The following is a 22,262-nucleotide window of genomic DNA, read 5'->3' as shown; positions in this document are numbered from 1 at the left end:
CATATATTAATTTGATTATGGTAACCAATTAAATTGCAATAGTGTAATATGAGAACAATACAAAGATCGAAAAAATAGAAGTATAACTACACTGGAGTAATGTAAAAGGTATGTTGTAGGTATGTGCATAATACAAAGATCTTATCTAAGTGTGTTAAAATTGAAACAAATGTTTAATATTTTTTAAAAATATGGAGATTTTCATGCAAACATTTCACTTATGACTCAGAATTAATTCTAAAATGCTTATTTCTTAATCAATTCAAAATACATTGGAACTGAAATATTTGCATATCATATGTTTGTAATAATCTGTGTGATTAAAAAGAAATGTTTTTAAATTACGAATGTAGCCACTTGGAAACACACAGACCTTAGTAGTGTTTTAATAATGGAAACTAATGTTACACACACACTGAGGAAGAAAGTGCATGCAGTGTTATAATTGTCATACCACATAATTAGTGAGAATGGGATTTGGAAATGAGTCCTAGTTGTCTTTAGTACAAGACAATAGTAAGTTGGGGACTAACAACAATTTACATTATTTTACAAGCATTTTAGCTTGCTAAACAAGATTTTGGTAAATTTTGAATTTTTGGAGAATACCTGAAATTTTTCATTTCATATTCTGGAAAACCTGGAAAAGTCAGGAATTTAAAATCAGTTTTGCCAGATATCCTGAAATCCTCACAATGAATTTAAATAGATTGTCTTTTACATTGTAAACATTATTTTTTAATGCTGAATAAATTTCCTGGCACTTTCATATGAAATCCTTTATACAAAAATAATTGCCTGAATTCACTGTTTTGACGGAACAATTGTCGTCATCGTGACATGTCGAGCAATAAAGTGCTGTACATACTGAACTGTTCTGAAATATAAAAAAGTTTTGAGTTCCTCTTCATATGATGCAACTTTATGCATTTATTTATTTTCCATATCGATAACAAGTTTTGTAATCTCATCATTTCTAGAAATCCAATTGTGATTTAAGCAAATTTACCAAGTTTGCTGTTATTTTCAATAACAGTTTACAAAGATTTTGGAAAGATATAATGTAAACAGGAGTCTTCAACAATACTTCTCTTACTGTTTTATGTTAGTTTCATCAATATAATCATTACAACTTCAACTGGTTTGTTGATTATAGAACCAAATTATTTGTATCAGTTAAACCAGATACAGCTTGTCTTTCATCCTCTAAAAAATAAGTATCTTATTATTTAGTGATGAAAGCTATATCATAAAGGAGGTCCTTCTTAGTGCCCACGACATATCTAAATAGGGTGAACTATAACCAGAGGTAACATAACTCTATAGGGCAAACTTCTGCATAATCAGAATAGACATCTGAATTTGTCAACACTATCACAAAATCCATGCAAGGGTAAGTAATTAGATATTTTTATTTATATGAAGTGTTTAGAAGTGGTATTTGAAGTTTTCATTAACTGAAATCAAATGAATCCAGTCATTTCTAACAAAGTAATTCAGCAGTTTTGGCCTTATTACATGTCAAAAATGCAATGAATTCATTTAAAAGATAGATTTGATGAACTATATTGCAGTTTATTGAACAAGAAGAATTTGTAAGTTTGTTTACTTTCATAAAGAATATCTTTATTCTGTCTCATGGAAGTGCCACTGTAGAAAGTGGTTTCAGTATTGATAAAGAGCTCTTGGTGAAACATCTACGAGAACAATCTGTTGTAGCATTGTAAATAATATATGGTGCTGTTAGTGCTGCAGGTGGTTATTTGCAAATTTGTGTTGTGAGCAGCCATTGAGATTAAGGCCTTGAAAACAAACAAAAAAACTCCAAGAAACAGAAAAGACTGTCATATTTTTGCCAACCTTTAGACATAAGTAGGGCTCAATAAAACCTTTTATAATTAAACCATACTTGTTTCCTTAATGAATTAAGGAAGCTATTATAGTTTTTACCAAGATTGATGTCAGACTGTTGGGATTACACCAGTTACAAACAAAATTTGGATATCAGATCTAAGAAAATTCACCAACAAAAAATAGGATATTTGTATAACTTAATTCTGGACATAGACTTGGGCTTTGCAGTAGTATCAACACATGTACAAAGAGAGAATAAAGTGAAAAAATGCACTGTGGGCATTTCTACATGCATTTAGGCTTAAAGAAATTCCAAATGACAATTACTTCATTTTGGTTCTGGAGGAAGTCTCCCAGGATATCAAGTAATCACTTGACAATTATGGATCATAGGAAATCAACCTCAAACATTTCCAAAGCTGGAGCAATGCATTTGCCACAAGAATCTGTTATATTCTGATATATTAATTAGAATTCTTTTTAGTGTTTACTAATTATTATTTTGCTTTCCTTCACGGTGCCATTGTATGTGATTTTAATTAATAATACACATTTTTAATACAAGTAATGATGCAATTTTTTAATAAACCTAATGCATTAAATTATGTACTTAACTGACTCTCTTCTGACTGAACAAAAGGAAATTCTTGATAATTTTGTTGCTATTATCAAGACGCTTTTATTTCAATTACCGTAGCATAGCATAACATACAGGTGGCTGTAATTAAAGTCTCCCTATTTAGAATACACTGTAGCTACGACCAATGAGCAGATTGACATCAAAATTCGTATAAAAACTATGCAAAGATGCAGAAAAGAATTTTGCCACAAAATATTTAGTTCAAAAACTTCTTCTAGTGGGTGCTTTACAGAAAATACACAAAACAAATCTTAAAATATAGCGCACAATTTTATTTTACGTTTAACATAAGACTGAAAACAATCTTCTATATCTAATGCAAACAAAAAATAAATTGAAATTCAAGACCACCTGTCAATTGAGGATTATATTTTGGAATGAAAGGATAATGTTCTATGAATACTGAATTAAGAACATAGCTTTTCAATGCATATGTGATCATTTTTAACCTAAAAATAAGTGTTCTTTTATTGAGATAAAGGAAAACATTTTTTTTCATTATTTGACTTTGTCCCAAGGGCTCTAAGAGGACATTTTTAATCATAATTTATCATGGGTTTGGTCGGGCCCACAAGGTAAATTGGTTAGGTGCTGAGATATTGGACCCAGAGATCTAGGCCAGAATGCATGGAAAATTCGAGGTTGCTCGCCTGGGACTGGATCTTGATTCTCCAGAATGATAGGCTAATGCCTTAACTATTTTTGGCCATTTGGTCATCAGTTTATTCTTATTAGAAGAAAATTCCAACCTTCATTATTGACAAAACTGTCTTGTCTATAAAATCGTGCTGTCAATAGTTGGACACCTTAGAGGTAATGTTATGAAGGAGTACATGTCAGGAGTTGGAATTTGGCATAGAGTATTTAATGCCCAAATCATGAGTGCACAAAAAAAAACAGATTTGTAGGTAGTTGGGACTGAGAACAAAGTCAAAATAAAATGGCAACACTGTTTCTACAAACAGGTGCTAGGCGAGATTTGCACGTGTGTTGCTTGTTGGGAATTTCGAAATGCAAATGTTGTGAAATCGAATTTTGACAGACGTGCGACACACATTACATGTGTATTCTCTTGCTCTTGTTTTGCAGGATGGCAAAACGACGAGAGTTGCTCTCGTTTCGCCATCCTGCAAAACAACAAGTTGGACAATTCGGCTACTGTAAGTGGGAAGATATTTGTACCCGAGAACAGGTCTGTGACAACGCAACCCGTCGTAACCACAGTGGCAACGAAGCACACCGTAATCTATCCCATGACCCCGAGTACTGGTGTCGGCTTTTACTCATTGGTTAGTGCTCATTTTTCTCTTTTCTATAGAAAATGGTGCGCAGTTGAGCCCCAAGTCTCTGAGACAGTCTTATCCCAAAAATGGCCTTGCTGTTTTACTTGTTTGTTCATTAGAATGTACAATACTTGTTGAAAGTTTTATAATTTATATGATATATATGATAATACTACCTTACACGTTTATTTGCTGATTTCCTTTTTTTTCATTTATAACATGAAAAAAATACAGAAAATTTTCAAAATTTAAATGAAACAATACAAGATAATAAATTCTTTAATGTACATTTATTTTAACAATATACAACACAACTAATGTATATAACATGAGGTAGAAAGTTCATAAAATGCATTTTAGAAAAATAGATGGTTGGAATAATTTAATTAAAAACTGTTGTGATGAGTACAAAACATTGAATGTACAAATAAGTAACAATGAGATGCCTGATAAAACACAATGTATCCAGAAAAATCATGTAGCTTTTGACTTCGACACATACAAATGTAGCTTTCAAATATGCATTTATGTAACTTTCTAAAAACAACTACGGTTTAAATTTTACAAGAGGGATATTTTTTGATGAAAGGCATTTATCACAAACCCATTCGGCATAGACTTCGGCAGTTAAGAGATGATAGGCGGCATCGGTCAGTCCGGTACAAGCTCTGTGGAACCAGAAGTTGCATCCGCTCTCGCACAGTATGGCCTGATCGTTGTCGTGAACTTCTTTGTGACAAATACCACAGGGATAAATAGGAGGTGCATTGGGATTTTGAGGATTAAATACCATTGGCTGATCGGGAGGATAGACCTTAGAATTTAAAAATTATAATCATTTAATTAAGAGAAATTATTAACAGCCTTACTTTTCAAACTAAAAAGTAAGGTACACAAAAATTGAAAATGATTGTTGAATTAACCTTTCCAGATGACATAGGCACTGGCTTAGGATGCATTGGAGGCCCAGGAGTCATGCCAGGGCCTGGCATGGGTGGGACAGATGTATTATTAGCAGTCGGCAGTGTGTCATCAAACGGATTACTTGCAACGATGGTTTCGCCATAACCAGTCAATGGTGGTGGTGGTACTAAGTCTGGAAGGGATGGACTTGGCTGGAAAATATTTTTTCTTCCCTTAATGTAAGGATACTTTTAATGAAATTATTTTACTACAAAATACTAAATTTTATAATTTATTATTTTCATCATTATTTACACTGAATTTTTATGCAGATTATATAAATTTTTTAAAAAATTTATATACTCTATTTTAGTTAGTGCCATATTATATGTATATCGTATATATAAAACCTTTGCACAATTTATACTTCCAAAATGGCATTCAAAATATGGCACTTACTAAAATGCAGTTTATAATAATAGAAGAAGAACTGGAATATTTCAAACAGAATCATTTTACAAAAATACTTTTTAGTAATTTAAAAATACACTGAAGAATACAAAAAATTTGTCTTCACAATCTGTCATTGCACAACACCAGCAACAAAAAAACAATCTTCACTTACAGAGATGATCTTTTATTTTAGGCCGCACTTCTTAAAATTTTTTTGTATTCTTTAATATATTTTTAATATGTAAATTACCGCCAGCCATTTCTATGATACTCTCTAACTTCACACAAAGAAAAAGCTGTTTAACTACCTTGTAATGAATTGCAAAATTAATAGATTATGCAACAGCACTGCTCAGTGGTGTAGCTACGGGGTGCGGTAGGTACGATCCGCACCGGGCCCCCGGGGGCCCCAAAATCATAAGAAAAAAAACCCGAAAAAATTTTCCGGGGCCCACAAATCTGGTTCCGCACTGGGCCCCAAGAACCATAGCTACGCCACCGGCACTGCTTATCTGCTGCGAATTTTAAACCGATGGAATCTGCAAGTCATCCACGTGAAAACACTATACATTTGAGTTTAGATAATTTAATTGAAAGACATTTTTACTATTGTTAAACAGACATTCCATTATGTTCGTGTTTATATGATGCACCAAAATAGATGAAATCTGAATTAATCTTATTCTGTTTTTCTCTGCATAACACTATGATCAGAAATGAAATAAAAGTAATATGCTATGTTATCAAGAAATTTATTGGGCACAATTTTAAAATTCAAACTAAATATAAGTAAATTTTTTATTTATGAGTTTAGCCATAATAAAATTATTATTTGTTGGAATATATTGCAAAGTTTAATTTTTTCAAATTAACAATAAAGCCACATAATATGTGGCTAAATTGCTTTCTTGCAAAGCCATAAACATCTGTATTTGAAGCAAGATTCAAATACACAAGCTGACAAAATATGAATAACAATGATCTTATGGCAGAATTTGTTATAGTATAATCAAATGGTAATGAGATGGATAGGCTATTATTATTACAGCCCGATTACTTTAAAACCAGATTGTCTGGTTTTAAAGTATTGCATTAGTGGAGTTTACTTATATACATTAGATGTTAATTTGTGACATCACAAATAGTCCAGTTTAATGAAATTGAAACATATGCATAAACACACATGCCATTTCTTTAAAACAGATTAACATACTGTAATTTATTATGACAAAATAAAATAAAAATCCTGTGAATAAGATAGGTAAAAAAAAAAACAAAATTTACTCATCTCAAGACTTCTTATCCAAATTCTTGTTTAGGGGAATGAATCATACTTAACAAGAGCACCATTAAAGCACGGAGCATCTTTTTGTTTACTTCTGTAAAGATAATTCTTATCCATTAAAAAATAAGTAAGAATTCTTTAAAATTTTTGATTCATTCCCTTAAGATTAAGAACATGAATTTCTTTAACAGTTTTGTTAAAACAATTTATATTATCATCTTGAGAAATTATGAATATTAAAAGAAAGATGGATAAGATTTTGTAAGCGACAATGAGTTATCAACTTTATTACTCGAATTTATTTTAATTATAAAATAGTTAAAATACAAGAATAATAATAATAATAATTTAAATTTTACATACCTGAGCAGCTGTGGTGGCAGCAGACGTACGCCTCTTCTTTCCCGAAGGACTTTCAGGTTGATTTGCTGTTTTTAACTCACCACTTCCACTGTCAGTTTCTCCTGTTAATATTATTTTTATCATATAAATAATTTATTTAATAGTTAATACAATCAATATCCAATAATATATCAAGATTTTCTTGATCTAACTTTTGATAATTTTACCTTCTAATATTTCAAACATCTCAAGTGTATACCTACCTTATCATTTACGGCTAATCAAAACATTCAATTAATTAAAAAATATACATACATTAGACCAGTGGTTTCCAAAAGTGGATGCTACTGCCCCAGGGGGCAGTGAGTAAATCTAGGGGGAGCAAAAAGAAACAAAGGGGCAACAGGAGGGCACTGGAGGCAGGACCAAACGATAACCCTAGGCGAGGGATTTCAGTAACTTAAAAATAAAATCTTTGGACCTTAAATTTCGTTTTTCTTTTGCATTTTCAAGGGAATGGATGGTATCAACAAGTTGAAGATCGGTATTGTTTAGAATTATAACCTCTGATTGCATGCATGACATAAAATTCAAAGGACTCTACACAAGCCTTACAGGAAAGTGTTCCTGGTGTATTTAGCTGAATCTTTGATATTTTACAGTTCTAATGATTCTGATCAAAAAGTCTCCATAGTACAAAGTCATCTGAGTTATTGAGTATCCAGATGCAAAACTATGCGATTCATCACACATGTTGTGAAGCTTCAATCTTTTTTATTTCAAAATATAAAATGACATGTCCCACAGACTTCCTTTCAATTGTTATCAAGCTTCGGCAGAGTGAGTGACTGTCTCGTGGGAAGGGCACTCGTGTGCCGCATAGAATGCTACATAGTGCAATGTGAACCCGCATGATATGAGAATCAAACTTGCATATCCTGCTTAATTAACTGGAACAAATGGGAACTTGTACAAGCAGTAGGCTTTCAAGCTCACCTGGCTTTCCAAGAAATGGTCTAAAACATCATGGGAGTTGACCTCAATTTAAAAACGAAATATTAGAAATTTACTGATATAAGTATGATTTTTTTTTTTTCATGTATATTCTATGCCATAAACAGCCGACTTGAAAAAATGTCCTACTACTAGTCCTAAAATTACCCAAACTTAAAATACTGTAATTTGGAAAAAATGTAAATTTCTTCTATATCAACTAAATTTACATTTCAGCTTATGAAACTTGGGGACTCACACTTGCTTCACATTACAACAGAGTTGAGCTGCATATATACAATAGTTCACTTAAAAATCTGTGAATACTTTTTTATAGTTTAGAGCAGTGGTCTGCAACCTTTCTGACCTCACGGACCACTAAATTCACAATTTTGAATCCCACGGGCCACTATCATGAATTTTTTAAACGATATAAAATCTGTAGCATAATGATCATAAAAGTTTAATTTTACTATATTAATACGAAACTCGCTTGTTTAATTATAACAAATTAATACAAGCCTAAAGTTCATTGCTGCTTGTTTGAAATAAGTTTATGGATTATTAGTGCTTTTCCACGAAGGACGACAATCACACTTACAATATTATTTATTGATAACAGTCACTTCGTATTTAGTTTTAGATTCGAATAAAACCCCCAATGAGTGAAAAAAAAGCAACTAAGCATTTTGCATTTCTTTGGTAATACTTTGCTTAACCTTCAGTTGATCAATATCCAAATTTCCCCATGGACCACCGGTTGCCGATCACTGGTTTAGAGGGCTATTTTGTATTATGTTTTCCATGGTGTAATATTTTAAAAAATTAAAAAACTACATATACACTCACTGGCCAATGAATTAGAAACCCTCGTGCATGTTAAGTAAATGTAATTTTGCAGCTTATATGCAAAACACTTGAGTCATGTGAGTTACCACGCGTTCATCTCCTCCTATTTAAGAATGTTGTTGGGTCAGTATGGCCATTAGGTTTATGAAAATGGGAAAAACGAAGGACTTGACAGAGTTTCAAAAAGGGCCAATTGTGGGTGCCCATCTTGCTGGAGCTGTGATATCAAGAACTGTAGCACTGACTGGTTTTTCCAAAGGTGAGATATCCTGAGTGTTCAATTGGTGGAAAAATAATCCGTAGTTGATGTCTAAAACAAGTAACTGTGGCTCCGAAACAGTTAATCAGGAATGCAACTGACGTCGTCCGAAAAGGCTAGTGTGGAAAAAAGGACCTCCTCTGTGCAGCAATTGACGAAAGAATTTAATGACTCCTGCCCCCAACCCATATCTACCTGAACTTTGTGCAGAAAACTGAAAAGAATCATTATGAACAGTTGCAGGCCTATCGAAAACCACTGATTTCTGCAAAGAACCGGAAAGTTCGTCTGCAGTGGTGCCAAGAGCACTGTGATTGGACATCTGAGGACTGGAAAAAAGTAGTGTGATCACACAAATCATGGTACACCTTATTTTCTGTACTGACAGTAGACAGATGGTTTGGAGGGAGCCTCATGAAGCAATGACCCTGCTTGCCTCATTAACATGACTGAAGGTTCTGGTGGGGGTGTTATGATAAGGGGCATGTTCTGTTGGGACGGAACTGGTCCGCCGATATTCCTGGAAGGTTGGGTGACTTCCAACGAGTACCTGAACATTGTTGCCAATCAAGTTCATCCTGCAATGTTGCATTTTTTTCCCTGCATGTGATAGCTCTCTCTTTGATGACAACGCTACTGTCCATGTGCAAGAATTGTTCAGCAGTGGTTCAGCAAGAATGAATACAACTTTTGCAATCCACCCTGGCCACCACAGAGCCTAGTTCTTAACCCTGTCAAGAACATACGGGACATGTTAGAATGACATATCTGCCAGCAAAATCCACTTCCGTCATATCTATGTGAACTAAAGGAAAGTCTAGCGAATACCTGGTGTGCATTGGACTTAGAAGCACTTCAGCACCTTGTAGGATCCATGTCAAATCGAGTAAATGATGTAATTCACACTAAAGGTGGTCCAATAAAATATTAAATTGCTGTTTCCAATTCATTGGCCTGAATTATATGTATTTAATCAAATTAATAAATAAACAAATTGTTAAATATTAACAAAATAAAAGTATCTAGATTAGAGTATAATAGTTACCTATAGAGTGCATATAAGCATTTACATTATAGGAATTTATATTACATTATAAGAATAGGAATTTTAGACAACTGGCAAGAATGACAAGTCTTTCCTGGAAAATAGAGTTATTATTTGATTTACTTTTGGTGAAGATTTTTGTTGAATCGCTGTCTATACTAACCATTATTAGGGATTTCTTTACATATGAATTGATGTTTGCCAAGTAATTACATGTTCCGTTTATATGTCTTACTTAAAATTGATTACTAAATTTTAAAAATGAGTTTGTTTGATGATATGATGTGCAGATAACACCCACCCAAAATGAAAATCTTAGCATCAATACTGGTTACCATCATCATTATAGGCCTCATTATGTTTTATATTACATATCTTTAGATTTTTAATATAAAAATCAAAACTGTTTATATGAAAATCTCATATACACATTCTAATGTGCTTGCGAGACACTTCACAATGAGATTCAAATAATAATAAAAATAGGAAAGTATAGAGATGCCAATATTTGTTTCATCTTTTGATTCCTTTCCTTCTTACATAAAAAAAATTTATAAGATGGCAAATATTTTTGAATAATGATCATAATTAAAGTACCCTTATTCAATGTTGTATAGAGTAAGCCAGTGATGAGCAAACTTTTCCAGATGCGGGCCACAGGTAAACATAACATCCATTTTTCTTAAGGAGTTGCAGGCTTTTAAGCACACTGAGTATATTTGATAACTTCTATTACACTAGCTACAAAAATAATATCCAGCTAAAAGATGAGAATAAATTATATAAGTTTAGTTTGAATGTTCTTTGTCATGAATATCAGCTTGTGTACAGACAAGAAAATAAAATTGACAAAATCTCAGAGGCTGCAAATCGGGACTTTGAGGACTGTGGGTTGCTCACGACTGATCTAGACAGATATTCGGCAACAATTTGAATGAACCAAATTTGACGCGATGACACTTCAGGATGTTCGTAACATATTTCTGTAAAGACAATTTGTGTACCAAAACTTACCACTGATACTTGGAGCTACAAGCAACTAATATTTTATTTATTCAAGGTATAGAAAGACCTTAGCTTGCAGGGAATACTGCGCAATGTGAATCCCATTCTCAAGGTATAAAACCTGAAAGCAATCATTATCGATCCTCTGTGATGCTTATTACAGGCAATATGGTAGTCTTTCAAGGCTTCCAAATTTGCAACCTGTCCTTGATAAACCAAACTTTTTAAGCATCTCCATAGATGAAACTATTTTTTTTTTTTTGTTGCTTTCAGTGTTAAAAGTGCCATAGTCTGGTACAAAAAATTTTTTTTACACAATTGCCCTGAAATGTCACCATACAATGTTGCATTTGGACTGTTAAATATCTCTCTGGACAATGTTGAATAGAGGGACTTTAATTACAATCATCTGATATTAGAATTACCTGCTTTATTTGGTAAAATTAAGGTGCAAAATTATTTATGAAAACAAATTAATGATGCCAAATCTGGCATGTTTTTGTTGGCTTAGTAACAAACAGATTAATAACAGATTAGATCACATCAATGTCTCATACATTTGAATTAGATGAATACGAATTGATTGAGTGATATTTTCCATAACATTGAAACCACCTCTGCTATCTTAGCCGACTACATTTTCAAAAGCATAAAAGCCAGAACGTTTCAAAATTCTAGATCATTAGAAAGCAGCTAAAGTATCAGGTCAGTCCATAAGTCCATTCACATTTTTATGACCTTGAGAAAAATCTTGTTTTGCTGTTAAAAATGTCAGTCTAATGTGATAATTTTTACACTGAAGTGTTAAATTGGATCTCATTCATATAATACTGTTCAGAATTGTGAACATTTCAGTTGTTTATTTTCGTTAAAAAATGGAAGTAACCGACGAATACAAAAGACGTGTTTTATACTTTTTATTTTTAAGTGGTGAGAATGCTACAAATGCAGCCAAAAAAATAAATACTGTACATAATCAAATTGTAATTAGTGCAAGGACTGCGCAGAAGTGGTTTGAAAGATTTAGAAACAATGATTTTAGTGTGGAGGATAAGGCTCGTACTGGAAGACCCGTTGACTTTGATGATGATGCTCTCTCTGCACTAGTTGAAGCAGAACCATCTTTAACAGTTGATGAAATTGTGGAATGTTTAAATTCATCCCAAGGAACTGTTCATAGGCACCTACAACAAATCGGAAAAGTTTCAAAGCTAGGAAAATGGATACCACATAAATTGTCAATAGCTAACCGACAACAACGTGTAAACATTTCTTTCACAGTCTCTTTTATCCCATATTGCTTTAGAACCTTTTCTTGGTAGGCTGTTTACTGGAGACGAAAAATGGATCCTCTATAATAACGTGACGAGAAAAAGACAATGGATGGATTGCGACAAGCAGCCAAAACCGACTGCAAAAGGTGGGTTGCATCCAAAAAAAATTCTTTTGTCTGTTTGGTGGGATATGTCAGGTGTAATTCACTTTGAGCTGTTAGAACCTAATCAAACAATTACAGTTCAAATGTATTGTGCGCAATTAGAGCGTTTAAATGAAAAATTGAAAAAAAAAATCGACTGCCGTTAGTGAACAAAAAGCAGGTTCTCTTGCAGCATGACAATGCCAGACCACACGCTGCAAAAATAACTGTACAGAAACTTGAAAGCTACAACTGGGAAATTTTACCTCATCCACCATATTCGCCAGATATTGCTCCCAGTGATTATCATCTTTTTCGCAGTTTGCAGAATTTTTTAAAAGGGAAAACTTTTGAGGATGAGAGAACAATGTAAAAAGCTATTTCTGAATATTTTGATTCAAAACCGAAATCATTTTACGAAGACGGGATTAAAAAGCTACCATCAAGATGTCAAGAAATTGTACAAAATAATGGTGAATACATTATAGATTGAAATAAAATTTAATTAAAATTTTTTGCTGTTTTTTTATAGATAAAAATACGCACAAACTTATGGACTGACCTGATATAAGAAGTGCATTTATTTATGTATGTAAATTAACCAAATTAAATATAATTAAACCTTAAGTTTTGTATCGTCAAATTACTGGTAGTGTTCCTATACACCTGCAGATGCAGGATTACAGAATTTTCAAGAATTATTTAATAAGAAATGTGGTTTAATAATAATTTTCTAACTCAGTATGTTGAATTAGATAGCTTATTTGTCATCATATCTATACTTTAACTGATTGAGGTCCGATGACACATGGGGTTATGTGACCCTAAGATTAAAAAAAGAATGCAATGTAAGAATATCTAAACATGCATGAGAAATACAATTCAGAACAGTAGGGAACACGACGGATACAGTGCTTGCGCAATGGACATTACACAATCGAACTGTCATCGTTCAAATACGTTTTTTAAAAGTTTGGAACGGTGTTATAAAAAAGAATTCAGCTGTTTTAACCTGAAGAAGGACACGGAAGGTGTTCGGAAAACGTTTGTTGATTTGATTTTGTTTATTTTCACACCAGTCACAGGCTCAAGTAAGTGTTGTATTTATCTATTATACACCCCGGTGTGTACGAGGAGGATATACTTTAACTATTTAAAATGATTTCTTTTTAAATAATTCGACAATATCGTAAAAGAAACTAGATGCATTTATACAAATTAATGGCAACAACACAAAAATCTAGCAAGTAACTTGCCGAATTTTTGGCATTCTTGTTAATTCAGCAATATTTCTTATTTAATGAAAGGGTTTCAAAAATTATTAGTATCCCATAAGAAAAGGGGACCTCTACACAACTTTGCATGGCTCTCATTTGAGGAAAATAAAATCCATGGAGTTTATTGATTTGAGAATTGAATCAGGTATTCGACTTTTTACATTAAAAAAATATTCCTATTGGAGAGACTGCATCCAGGGAGTAGCAATATTTGAATACTTTGGTGTTTGTTTAGCAATTTACAAGAAAAAAAAAGAATCAAATGCATTCAATTCTCCCACCACATTCATTGAAGAAGTCATCTGCAAAAATTAATGTGAAGTTAATAAATTAAACTAGTAATTAATAATAATATTTTTCCTTAAACAACTTCTTACTGAGTTACTGGAAATGACAATCTACACTTGAGAATCTTTATAAAACAGTAACAGCAAAATTTTAATGATTACTAACATTTTTGACTGCAACCTCCCTATACCCCTCAATAAAAATACAACCATGCTTCTGTGCACTTAGGGATATGTTACTAAGTGCCCCCAGGGCAAATGTGCAATGTAAACATTTGTTGGAGCTAGCACATATGTTGTGTTATACATCATTCTTCTGCTTCAATAACAACACATACTTACAAAAACCTATGGGCAGCACCCTCTTGGGATTTATGCGAATTGGTGGTTCGGCAATTGGAGTGAAGTCATACCTCTATTTCTATCGAACATTCTGGTTTACAGGAGGTACGTTGATGTATTTATTCTATGAAAGGCTGAGCCCAATGTGGATGATTTTGTAAGCTCCATGAATAACAACCCATGTGGCCTTACCATCAAGCTAGATCACAAGCACTCATTTCATTGATATCAACATTCGTCTCAATGGGAGCCAGGTGGTAACTAGCATCTACTACAAACCATGCTACGTACCATTATTTATTCTGGCAAACTTGGCAGACCTGTTTATAAAATCACTGCCTTTTGTGCACTAACGAGATGAGCACACATGCACCATAATAGCTGGGAAGAAACTGTAGCAAAGTTAAAGCACATTGAACACAGCAGTAAAACATGGATATGCTAGAGGCCTGATACGTAACTTAGCACATGCATACTCCATCCAGCAAGCTGCATGCTACATATCCAACTCACAAGTAATGCCCAATGGAACACAGGATCACAACATTAACCAATCACATGTGGTAGTGGAATATAACCAGCATCTAAGCTCCATATATAAAGAAATTGCTGTCCACATGGGCACAAAGATAGGGCTGATGAAAGTCGGGCCCTGGATGTCTACATGATTCCCCTCAGAGACCACAGAAAGTGATTTAATATACATCATACCTATGCCACAGACCTCCATACAAGCTGACATATAAGCAGACCTCCATAAAGCCAAGTTAGTTAGTTAATCACATCAGATTGAACACCTGCAAAACCCAGAGACATTGGAAATCAACAAAGCCAGCCTGGCCAGCAACTGCATTAATTCCAAGGATGCCAATAAGGTTTCCTATACATGGAGGTACTGTTATGAAAGGAACGAGCAACACTAGCATTTAGCAACCTCTTTATATGTCATTAGTTATATCTTATTATTTATTGTCTATGGCAGCAGTCGGGGAACCAGGGTAAATTACCCTGAATGGGGTAAAAATGAAATTATTGGGGTAATAAGGAATTTCTCCAAAACCTAGAGTTAAAGTTTTCAATGAAATTATTGTGTTCCAAAATGATAATTTTATTTGGTTTGTCTATTATTTATTATTTTCTTGAAACTTTTTCATTTTCAGTGTAAAATGATTCAATAAATAGTGTTTAATTTAAATTTGTATAGATTTTCTCCTTTTCAAAATGAGGGGGGTAATATCGACTTACAAAAATATATTTTGGGGTAATTGCTAAAAAAGTTCCCCACCCCCTGTTCTATGGTGCGGAGATATTTCTACCACTATGGTAATATATACAGTTAAAGGTTGTCTACGCACATGTAAGATGTTCCATGTTCAAATCTCACTAGTTATAAACCTGATGAAGACAGAGGTAGCAGTCGAAAATGTTAGTAATCATTGAAATTTTGCTGTTACTGTGTTATAAAGGTTCTCGAGTGTAGATTATTAATGCTTTCCCATTATGAATATATTTGTTTTGCATGTCAAAGAAATTACTTTTGACTTTTTAATTTGACGTTTACCTATAATCAGTAAAAACTGTTAGGTTTCAAAATTTTTTATCAAGACCAAAAAGGGTTCCACGATAAAAATAAGTTGGGAACCACAGTACTAAGGTATCATCTCACTATAAAAGATACAGGAAATCCTCATTAATTCGAACTCGGATAGTTCGAAATCCTGTTAGTTCATAATTGTACTTTTGTTCCGACCAGGAATATAGAGATTTACACGTCGAGGAATTTGATTAATTCGAAATATGGCTACTTTGTAACTTGAAGTGAAAATCCCATCCAAACTGTGATATGCATATGTTAACTCAAATTGCCTCTACGCTAAAAGAGAATAGATCAAGAACAACTCTAATCTGATCACATGGCTTTGTTTTTGGTGACACATTTTTGGGTGTCACCTTATATATGAACTACTCCCCCTCTTTTTTTCCCTCTTATTTCATAAAATATGGCTGGGTTTTGGGATTGCAAGATTGGGTTACCATAGCAGACAGATATTTGTAGGACTCTAGGCTACTACTTTTTGAGCCACTTTAAAAATAATTTGAGCTACATTTCAAGGAATTCCGCTTTATTTTTTTATAAAACCTATCTGGCAATCAGCGAGGTTCTCACCGGACACGTGTTGTTTACCAGCAGTTTATTATTATTATTTAACGAAAATAGCATTCTGTGTAAGTAGGTAGCCATATTCCATTTGTTTAATAAATTATATGTTGGCATATTGTACGGAAATACGTAAATCTTGGATAATTTGCAGTCTCAAATATTTCGTCACCCGAATTTCAAACTAACAAGGGTTTTCCACATTTGGATTTCAACATGTTTTAAATCTTCATAACTTTTTTACAATTAGTTCAGGTTGGAGGGTTATTCCCTATCCTTTATGTCTGTCAATTCTGTTGCTATCAGATCTTTCCTACCTGAGGAAATAGGTGCCTATTATATATAGTGCAACCACATCGTTTGTCACCAAAACTGGGATGGATTTTAAGAGTGAGTGAAAAACAGATGTAAAAAATGGCTGAACTTATATAAATGGCTTTTAAAAAGTAATTATCTCTCTATAAATTGGTTATTTTGTATTACAAGGCATTAATAGAACCGTTTTTCGAGGATTAAAAACAGGAGAAATCCAGGGTTGCCCCGGACAAACTAGGACTTACGGTATGCATCTCAGTGTTTTAATGTTTTGCCTAACACATCACCAAATTTATAATAGATATACACACGGGAGCCAACGAAATATGTTGTATACAACATATTTACATATCTAAACAAGGGATATTAACATAGAAGAAATTATCTTGAGAAATTACAAAATTATAATATTATTTAACGTCTGGTTATTAAAAAGAAAAGTGTAATTTCGTACTGAACCAAAAATAATGCTGTAAAACGTAAAAATGACTTGGAATAATAGGTAAACTTGGAACATCTTTCCAAACTAGACATTGACACACTTCTGCTTTTTATAATTTTATGTCAAATATGACTAAACAACTATTTATATACTATACTCCATTTTTTGTTTGGATAAATCTTTAATGGAGTGATTTATCATTGCCGAAAAGATGGCAATTTTCCATTTTATACCAATTAATGTCATATAATGGGTTATTTTATATCTAAAACGACGTCCTCGGAGCATTTATGCACTTTCAAATTACAGAATTGGAAAGTTTCTGTTCGTTTTGTGAAACTGACATATTTCGTTAACAGCAAAAACCACGTGGAGACTAGAGTTAACACTATCTTTAACCATACGAATAGTTTTAATCGCAATTGCGGTAATTATAAGCGAAGTTTAATTGAAATTTAATGCATTACCTTTAAATTTCGTGGGGGGCCTCCTCTCTCGCGGCATTGATAACGTTATACGAAAACACACGCCATTACAACTTCGAAAACGATAAACAAAGATGGATCGTTAAGTGCCATCTATCGCTCGAAATTTGCGTAATTCTTTTTTTCTTTTTTTTTTGTAAATTTACGATAAAACTTTTAAATGAATATTTTATAATAAAATTTTAACGTTTAAAATTATTATTATTATTAAATTGAAAAATATTGTAATGGTAAATTAATATTTTGTCCACAAGGTGGCACTTCGTCACTGAGTTGGGACGTAATGAAAAACTACCCCGCTAGAGTTAGTTCTTCAATAAATTTATTTACAACTGAGCTTAACATGAAAATTAAACCATGAAAGTTTTATTTACAAATATAATTTTCTTTTCTTGGAATTGGTGAAAACACAAGTCTTAACGCTTATCAAAAAACTATTATTTTTTTGTCCTTTTTGTTAATCTTTTCTTTACATTACTACTCCATAAGAAAGAGAAATTGTTATGTACTGTACATGACTTATAAAAGAAAAAAAAAATATATATATATATATATATAATCTAGTTTTGCTTAAAATTAATAAATACGCTATCTGCAACTAGAAAAATTCAAAGTAAAACAGACATTTCCATATCCCAACTTCTTTATTTACAGAACAGTGGACGGTTTGATGAGCAGCAGCAGCAGCGGCGGCGGCGGCATTGGCATGCTGTTTGTCTTTGTCGAATCGAGTCGGTTTAAATGATTCTTTGAAGGCTAATTTGTGGCACTTTTGACGTAGAAAATATGACACCGGCTTTACCGAATGGGTAAAAGCGAGACGAATCGTCCTCCTCCGACTAGTGATTTCCCATTCGGATTCCGCTACTTCTCCGTCGTACAAATTGGTCGCTTTTGACTAAACTAAACTCGATTTCGAAAGGGAAATTAATGACTTTCGGAACAAAAATCGGGCTTACGCTGATGTGAAAAATATTTTATGGATTCTTACTTAGGTACGTCAGGAAACAAATCTTATAAAACTAAATGAACCGTGATTGTCGTCCTGTTAATGGCATATATATATATATATATATAATATATATATAGATATTTCATGTCCCATTTACCTCTAAAAGTAATCACACATCATTTTCAACATGAGGTAGCTGAAGATAAACAAAATAAAACAAAGAAAAACTATTCAAGTACACTTGACAAAACAAATATATATATAGTCGTCTTGGAGACAGTTTCCTTGTCAAAGTTTCGTGAACGAAAGATGAAATCTTTGGTAAACGATGACTCTCAAAAAAAATAATTCAATGATAGAATTTTCTATAAAAATGCATAAAATAGTCAATGAAAATAATACTTTCTTCTCTTATTATTTTTTTTTTTTTAAATTTACAAACTTATTGAGAAATATTTAGTACTTGTTCGTCTTTAATGTTCTGAATATTTCCCAATTCTTGTAAGTGTTCTTTGCCGTTTGTCGTACAATTAATAATATCCGAAATGTTTTCGCTCTCTTTCTTAAAGCTTGAAATAGTGGGCGAATCTTCGTTCCAGTCTAGGTTTTGTTCTGGGGAGAGTTTTGTCACGTAACAGGGTTCACCGTTTCCGGTCAACCATAATGTGGTCGAATTATTATTGTCCACGTCTTCCGCAATGCTAAACTCTTTACGCGTAGGAGAAGGAATTTGTTGTTGCATCGCCGGAAGTAAATTCTCACTTAATTGAGAAAGAGGAACAGTCAAGTTTTCACTATTAACAAATATTTCTCTTGTACACTCCGGATCGTCACTAACACCGATTCTAGTCTGAACGCTATCGTTTTCTGTACACTTCGATTCCGAATGATCGTTTTCTGACAATGGTTTATACACGTACACAGTCTGACCATTTTTCAACTGAACACGTTTCACCACACAAGGACCACAGATTTCTCCGGCAGCTGCCAAAAGCTGATTAAAATCAACTTTCGGTTTACTTTCGTGACTTTCCTTAAAAATCTTGTTATTTGTTTCATTTTTACATGATTTCAGTGATGCTAATCTTTCGCTAGTAAATTTCAGTGACATTATTTTCCCCGAATTCTCTTCAGAAACTGAAAATCAAATAAAAAAATTAACAATAATTAATATAAATCTTTTAAAATCAAATTTCATTCACTATCTAAAATATAAACACATTAATTCTTACCTTTTATAAATTCCTTATTATTGTTCAAGGCAATTTTATCTTTAATTTCTTTATTTATCTTCTGAAAAGTTCTTCCTTTTCCAGGTAATCCTAAATGAAAAATTTTATGTAAATTAATGAAATTGTGCATACCTTAAATTAATCTATAAATAAATTTGGTTGTAAAAATAAATATTTATAGATTAAAACAGATTTCCAACAGCTGCATGTTATTGTGATTCACTGGCTTCTGATGACAATCTGTAACAATAATATGCAACTGTTCCAAACTAGTTTTAACTATTCTTAAAATAATCATAAAATAGATATCAGTTAATGTACAGGGTGGTCCAAATGTCAGTTATCAATGCATAATGTTCATAGAAGCACTCTCTTATTGAAACAGTTAATCTGTCTAATGAATGATTTATTAAGATTACATCATTAAGCTCATTTCTTTGTGAATTACTAGATTTTATGTGATTTATATTGTCTGAATTTGATCCATTACGATTTAAAAACAACAAATACTGTACTTCTGGATTAATGCCGTTTAAAATTATTATTTTAAAAAGTTTTTGATCGTTCGATCACTTCCCAATTGTTTAGCATTGCAATTTTTAAAACTACTTTCATTAAAGATTCTTGTTCTCATGAGAAGTAGATCAGGAAATGTTAAGTAAATAAAAACTAATAATAATTAATAGTACAATGTGTTTCTTGGCCAAGCTGTACAAATCTATTTACTAAGTGAACGGAATGGATTGTTTTTGTTTAATCTTTGACAAGGTCACTGGGCATTACTAAAAGCAAGCTCTTGGATTTGGAAACTTACAGTGCCCTGAGTACTGAGCATCACCTGGCCAAGATACCCAAAATGATCTGCAGACCATTTTATTTCATAATGTAATAGAAAACATTACACAATAATATGTAGTGGTTTAGTTTTTTTATACTGTATTGATGAAATAAATGAAAGAACAAAAATATAATACATCACTTTCATTATAGATATATTTTGATTTAGTTACAGCTTAATAAAATTTACAAACTACAGATTTAAACATCACATAAAATTTTACTACTTACGAATTGCATTTTGCTCACCATCATGTAATGTACATGTAAACAATACAGGTTTTACTTGAATTATAACCACGTCTACTATAAATATGAACATTTATATATTTTATTAATAATGAACATCAAATGGTAAAGGAAATAATGACCGCCTTGAATGTTAACCACGAGGAAATATGCAGTTTAAAATAGTAGCTGCAGCTATTTGAATAAAACTGGTATATGATAAATATTTCCTCCCCATTTTCAATGAAGCAACAAGATGAGTTCAAATTAGGAAAGGAACTGGAGCTTCTAACCATAATATCAAACAATTGAGTATAAATTTCCAATAAAAACAAACATTTTAATCAAATTTAACAATTAAATCAATGTACAATTATTACTACAAATCTGAAACCTGAACATAAGTTAAAGTTTGTGTGTGAATATTTGGGAAGATTAAAGATATATTTATATAATTATTTTTGAAAAAATATTTAAATATATTGATACTTTCCAATCAAAGATTATAAGAACTAGATCTTAAACATAATCAATAGCATAACTAAGTTTACTTCGCATGCAGATGTATCATGTTACAATAATTAGTATATTTCAAGTATAATGAATAGATTCTTATAATGAAATCTAAATAGCTAAACTATAAAAATCTTGGTGGGTCATTTTTTGATCGATCACCATACTTTCCCTCTTATATATAACAGAACAGGGAAAGTAAAAGATGAATAAATGAGTCTAAATGAAAACAATTTATAAATTTCTATATTACAGTGTGTGTAGTAGTTATAAAGTAATTTGTAGCCAAGAGCAAATAACAGAGTCCAACGAATCACTCGGCATTGATAAAATTAAAAGTTTATTATTTACAGTTAATACTGATAGTTTCCAAAGAAACAATTGTACACACTTACAAACTAGGAAAATACAAAGATACTTGGGACCACCTGTAACAATATTACCAATTTATCCCCATGTGCCAGCAAAACAAAGGACTTATGTCTAGCTTAACTATAACTTAATTAAATTTACAAAATAAAGGCCCTAGATCAAGATGGGGTTGATAAGAATTAGAAGATTTGATTTTCAATAGAAAAAAGAAGGGTCAAAAGGGGGTGACTGGCAAAAAATAACCTTGAGTCCGTTATTCTAGAGGGGTCTTCTTTCCGTACTCGCTGACATCTAGGTCTTCTCCTTCCCAGCTCTTCTCTCCCAAAAAGTGACGATTTTGCCTGCTTTCCTCTCTCTCTCATCTCTCTCCCCTTTGACCAATCCGGTTCACCCCCTTTTCCCCAGAGACCCATCGGACCATTGGGTCAACCAATTACGGTGAGGTCAAGAGAACAAAGGCGAGAAGTGAAGTTTTTGAAAGAAAAACGGTGGAA

The 22,262-nt window shown here is 32.6% G+C and overlaps 2 protein-coding genes across 7 annotated transcripts in view; both read right to left on the bottom strand.

Moving 5' to 3' along the window:
- Positions 1-4,048: 4,048 nt before the first annotated feature.
- LOC136981922 (protein pygopus-like) lies at positions 4,049-17,753 on the bottom strand. Of its 6 annotated transcripts, none has more exons than XM_067278310.1 (4): positions 17,617-17,753; positions 6,782-6,882; positions 4,701-4,928; positions 4,049-4,591 (listed from the first exon to the last, which is right to left on the bottom strand). In XM_067278310.1, exons 1-4 carry the CDS (start codon positions 17,651-17,653, stop codon positions 4,325-4,327), a joined length of 633 nt encoding a protein of 210 aa, XP_067134411.1. In that variant the 5' UTR covers positions 17,654-17,753; the 3' UTR covers positions 4,049-4,324. The 6 variants fall into 6 exon arrangements, with proteins under 6 accessions (XP_067134411.1, XP_067134412.1, XP_067134414.1 ...); XM_067278311.1 differs by having other exon boundaries at positions 4,701-4,913; XM_067278313.1 differs by having other exon boundaries at positions 4,701-4,892.
- A 506-nt stretch (positions 17,754-18,259) lies between these two features.
- LOC136981933 (putative uncharacterized protein DDB_G0282133) overlaps positions 18,260-22,262 on the bottom strand; it is a 67,027-nt gene continuing 63,024 nt past the window's right edge. The window contains exons 4-6 of the mRNA XM_067278335.1: positions 19,819-19,908; positions 19,050-19,723; positions 18,260-18,951 (exon numbers count right to left, since the gene is read on the bottom strand). Coding sequence (XP_067134436.1) covers positions 18,922-18,951; positions 19,050-19,723; positions 19,819-19,908 — 794 coding nt within the window. The 3' untranslated portion in view covers positions 18,260-18,921. The remainder of the gene's footprint in view (positions 18,952-19,049; positions 19,724-19,818; positions 19,909-22,262) is intronic.

This window comes from Centruroides vittatus, unplaced genomic scaffold (genome assembly GCF_030686945.1).
Source record: "Centruroides vittatus isolate TY-2023 unplaced genomic scaffold, ASM3068694v2 contig_799, whole genome shotgun sequence".
Taxonomy (NCBI): Eukaryota; Metazoa; Arthropoda; class Arachnida; order Scorpiones; family Buthidae; genus Centruroides; species Centruroides vittatus.
This window is presented reverse-complemented; position numbering and strand designations above follow the sequence as displayed.

Bases quoted from the DNA above. Each gene is read 5' to 3' on its own strand.
- LOC136981922 (XM_067278310.1), bottom strand. From the start codon at position 17,653: ATGCCGCGAGAGAGGAGGCCCCCCACGAAATTTAAAG. The intron at 6,883-17,616 runs GTAATGCATTAA...TAATATTAACAG, and splicing joins GCCCCCCACGAAATTTAAAG to GAGAAACTGACAGTGGAAGT. The intron at 4,929-6,781 runs GTATGTAAAATT...TTTCATTAAAAG, and splicing joins CTGCCACCACAGCTGCTCAG to TATCCTTACATTAAGGGAAG.